The sequence below is a fragment of the Octodon degus genome, unplaced genomic scaffold (genome assembly GCF_000260255.1).
Source record: "Octodon degus isolate 3935 unplaced genomic scaffold, OctDeg1.0 scaffold00073, whole genome shotgun sequence".
Classification (NCBI taxonomy): Eukaryota; Metazoa; Chordata; class Mammalia; order Rodentia; family Octodontidae; genus Octodon; species Octodon degus.
Window position 1 is genome coordinate 7,544,364 of NW_004524649.1, and position 3,493 is coordinate 7,547,856.

Consider the following 3,493-nt stretch of genomic DNA (forward strand, 5'->3'; position numbering starts at 1 on the left):
GAACCAGGGATTGAACTCAGGCCCTTGCATTTGCCAGGGAAGCGCTTATTCTACCGAGCCATCTCCCCAGCCCTCAATGTTTCAATTTAATTTTGTTTGATATTTGTTCTCTCTGTCTGTTGTTTTGTTTTGTTTTGAGACAAATTTTGCCAAATTGTAAATTGTCTAGGCTAGGCTTGAACTTGCAACCCTCCTGATTCAGCCTTCCATAGTGCTGAGATTACAGGCATGCACCACCACCCCTGTACTGAGGATTGTACCCAGGGCCTCATGCAGGGCAGGCCAGTGCTATACCACTGAGGTACGGCCTTGGCTCTAGTTCTGTTTAAAATCATTTCTTTTTGTTGAGATTCCACCTTTATCAAATCGTGTATCATCATGCTTTCTTTAATTTTTAAAACATAATTTCCTCTAGCTCTGATTATTTTTTATAACAGCTGCTTTGGAATCTTTGTGTACTCAATTTAATGTCTGAGGACCTCAGACCATTTCTTTTTTAAATTTTTTATTTATGTATTTATTTGGTACAGAGTCTCACTATGCAGCTCAGACTCATAGTAATCCTCTTGTTTCAGCCTCTGCAGTGCTGGGATTATAGGCATGCGTCACCACACCCAGCTTTGGTCTGGCGGTACTGGGGATCAAACCTGGGTCCTTGCGCTTGCCAGGGAGCCGCTTAGACCACTGAGCTATCTCTCTAGCCCACTCAGCCCATTTCTTTCAACTGTTTTTCTCCTTGGTATGGACTGCACTTTCTTTTTGTTTGTTTGTTTGTTTGTTTGTTTTTATGTCTCTTTAGTATTTTTCTATACTGCTAGACATCTGAGCTAATGTATTATTCCAACTCTGGAGTCTGGCTCTCTTCCTAGGATTATTTCATTTGTTGTTTACTTGGAGTAAACTGCTATCTCTGCTGCAACGTTCAGATATTTTCCTCGCATTTATGTCTAAGCCTGGAAGTTCCCTGGGTCTGTATATCTTAGTGCCTGCCTGGACTTTGATGAGAAATTGTGCTCGTGCACCTCAGGCTCCTTCCAGCCCCTGCCAGGCCTGTGTGAGCCCAGTAGGACACCACATTCAGACTGTGACCCTGTCAGCCAGGGCCCTGCGGGCGGCTGGGGCCCCGCTGGTGTATGCTGTCCCCAGTCTCCTGAGGGCACCTCCTAGCTGATCACACCTTGGACGCTTAGATCATTGGGCACTTGTGGATCCACTGATCACCGCACCCAGACTGTAACCTCAGGCAGCAGAAACCTGGTCCTCACTGCTGGCTGCCACTGAGACGTAATCCTCCAGGGGCTCCATGTCACTTGAGCCCCGTCCACAGCAGCCACAAAATGGTGCTTTTTAGGGTCTGTCCTGCCCCAGAGCTGCTACCACTTTTAATACTTTGCTTCAAAAAACATGTCTTTACTCCTAATAGGAATAAAATGCTGATAAAGGTAGTTGTTTTAAATTTGTTTGACCCAAGAAGATGAAACGCAACATTCTAAAACCTACTCCATTTTTGTATCCTGAGACAAATCCATCTTTTTTCCTGCATAGATGGGCTTGTGCACAGAGTGTGGGAACGTGGTACCCATGAACACCCCCATCTGTGTGGTGTGCGAAGCCCCACTCGCTCCACAGCTGCGGCCCCAGGCCAGCCTCCATTTGAAGGTAATGGAAGTGACTCTGCTCCAGATGGGAATGAAATGCATAGAACGGCCTGTGGGAACAATTATGTCTTTCTTCCACTGGTGGACCAGGCTAACAGTTGATAAGCTAACATCTGTGAACAAACCTCATCTGATTTTTGGAAAAGCATACTGCTCAAATGTTTGGCTTGCCAATAGGATCTGTAATGTTAGGAGATATTTAGAAATATATTCCCTGAATATGAAATTGGAAGACAAGTTACACTATAGCTGACTTAGACAGTTTTTACTTATTTATTTAAACTTTGTCCTTGAGATTAAGATTGACTTATTGCCTTGTCTTAAAGTGGTTTCATGCTTTTGTTTGCTTTGTTTTATTATAGTTCCCTATAATGTACAAAAAGAATGATTAGAACTAGCCACATGGAAGAAAATGTCACATATTGTCACAATTGAAAAATGTTGCTAGGCAGATTTTGTGAAATTTTTCTTATGAAATCACTAAGCATAAGACTGGATCTTTTCCCAGTTTTTAAATTACAGCCCCATCCACCTTCCCTCACCCCAAGTAAAGGTCACTAGATGATAGCATAGATTTAATTGGATTCCCCCCGGAACTGGGGATTGAATTCAGGCCCTTGCACTTGTCCGGGAAGTGCTTACTCCACTGAGCCATCTCTCCAGCGTAGATTTAATTGAAGGGTAAAAATGCACATGTTTTTAATAATTAGAGAAATGCATAGAATTAGTGGACAGTTTGAAGTATAACACTATGTTAATCAGCTCTCTGTTCCTGGGAGAAAAATCCCGGAGAATAACAACTGAAAGGGGAAGTGTATTTTGGCTCATGGTTTCAGAGTTTCGGTCCATGGTCAGCTGGCTCTTGCTGTAGGCCTGTGAAGAGGCAGAGCCTCATGGTGGAGGACAACCAGGAAGCAGGGGGAAAGGTGGGGGAGAGAGAACCACTGCCTCCAGCCACTGCTTCCTTCCTGCCAGCAGCCCCTTTGGCTACCAGCTCCATGGATTAACTGATGAAGTTAGAGCCCTTGTGATGTAACCTCCTGTCTAGGCCCTGCCTCTAAATGTTGCTGCACTGGGGATCAAGCCCTCAATTTATGACTCTTCAGGGCACAGTTATTATCTAAGCCATAACAAACACTCCTAAAAAGGCCTTATGGATCCTGGATAGACAAAATATGTGGCAGAAAAAAAGGCAAGTCCAATTTCCCTTCCATCTCCAAACTCCCTTTGATGTGACGAGTTCACAAGTGTCCCAAGCCACGTAAGCCTTCAGAATGAGTTTTTGCAAAACTGGTTGGGTCCAAGTCAGGCAGGTGAAAATTGGCTAAGCTTTTTGTTATAATCCTATTTCAATCTTAAGAAACTTTAGAAGAGATCCCGGGGAAGCCACCCAACAGCCCTTGGAATCTGTCTCTAGACTTCTCATAAGGGGAGAGAGATCAGTTTTTCTCTGGTCTAAGTCACTGGCATTTTGGGTTTTCTGCCAATCTCAGTATTACCAACTCTTATTAATATATTTACCCAGGATGTTCAGAGATAATGTCTTTTCAAACATGTTGAGATATTTAAAACAAGAAGAATGGTAGTGTTAGCTGTGACCTAAATTCAATAGGTCTCAGGCTCTTTTGAATATTTGACATCTATATTTCCTCCCTTATAGCAGGCAGGCAGAGAAATACAAAGCTATGAGGAGTTTTCCCCTTTAAATTGTTGTAAATATTCCATGAAGGATAAAGCCAGGATTTCTGTGTTGATTGATACCCTTAAATCCAGATGGAGTGCTTGTCTCATAAGGCAGCATCTTTACTAGGCCATCAGGTGGGGTCCTGGACCCC

At 43.4% G+C, this 3,493-nt stretch overlaps 1 protein-coding gene across 1 annotated transcript in view; it reads left to right on the forward strand.

Moving 5' to 3' along the window:
* Positions 1-3,493, forward strand: part of Dzank1 (double zinc ribbon and ankyrin repeat domains 1) — a 50,113-nt gene that overhangs the window by 24,782 nt on the left and 21,838 nt on the right. Inside the window, exon 9 of the mRNA XM_023720130.1 lies at positions 1,546-1,659. Coding sequence (XP_023575898.1) covers positions 1,546-1,659 — 114 coding nt within the window. The remainder of the gene's footprint in view (positions 1-1,545; positions 1,660-3,493) is intronic.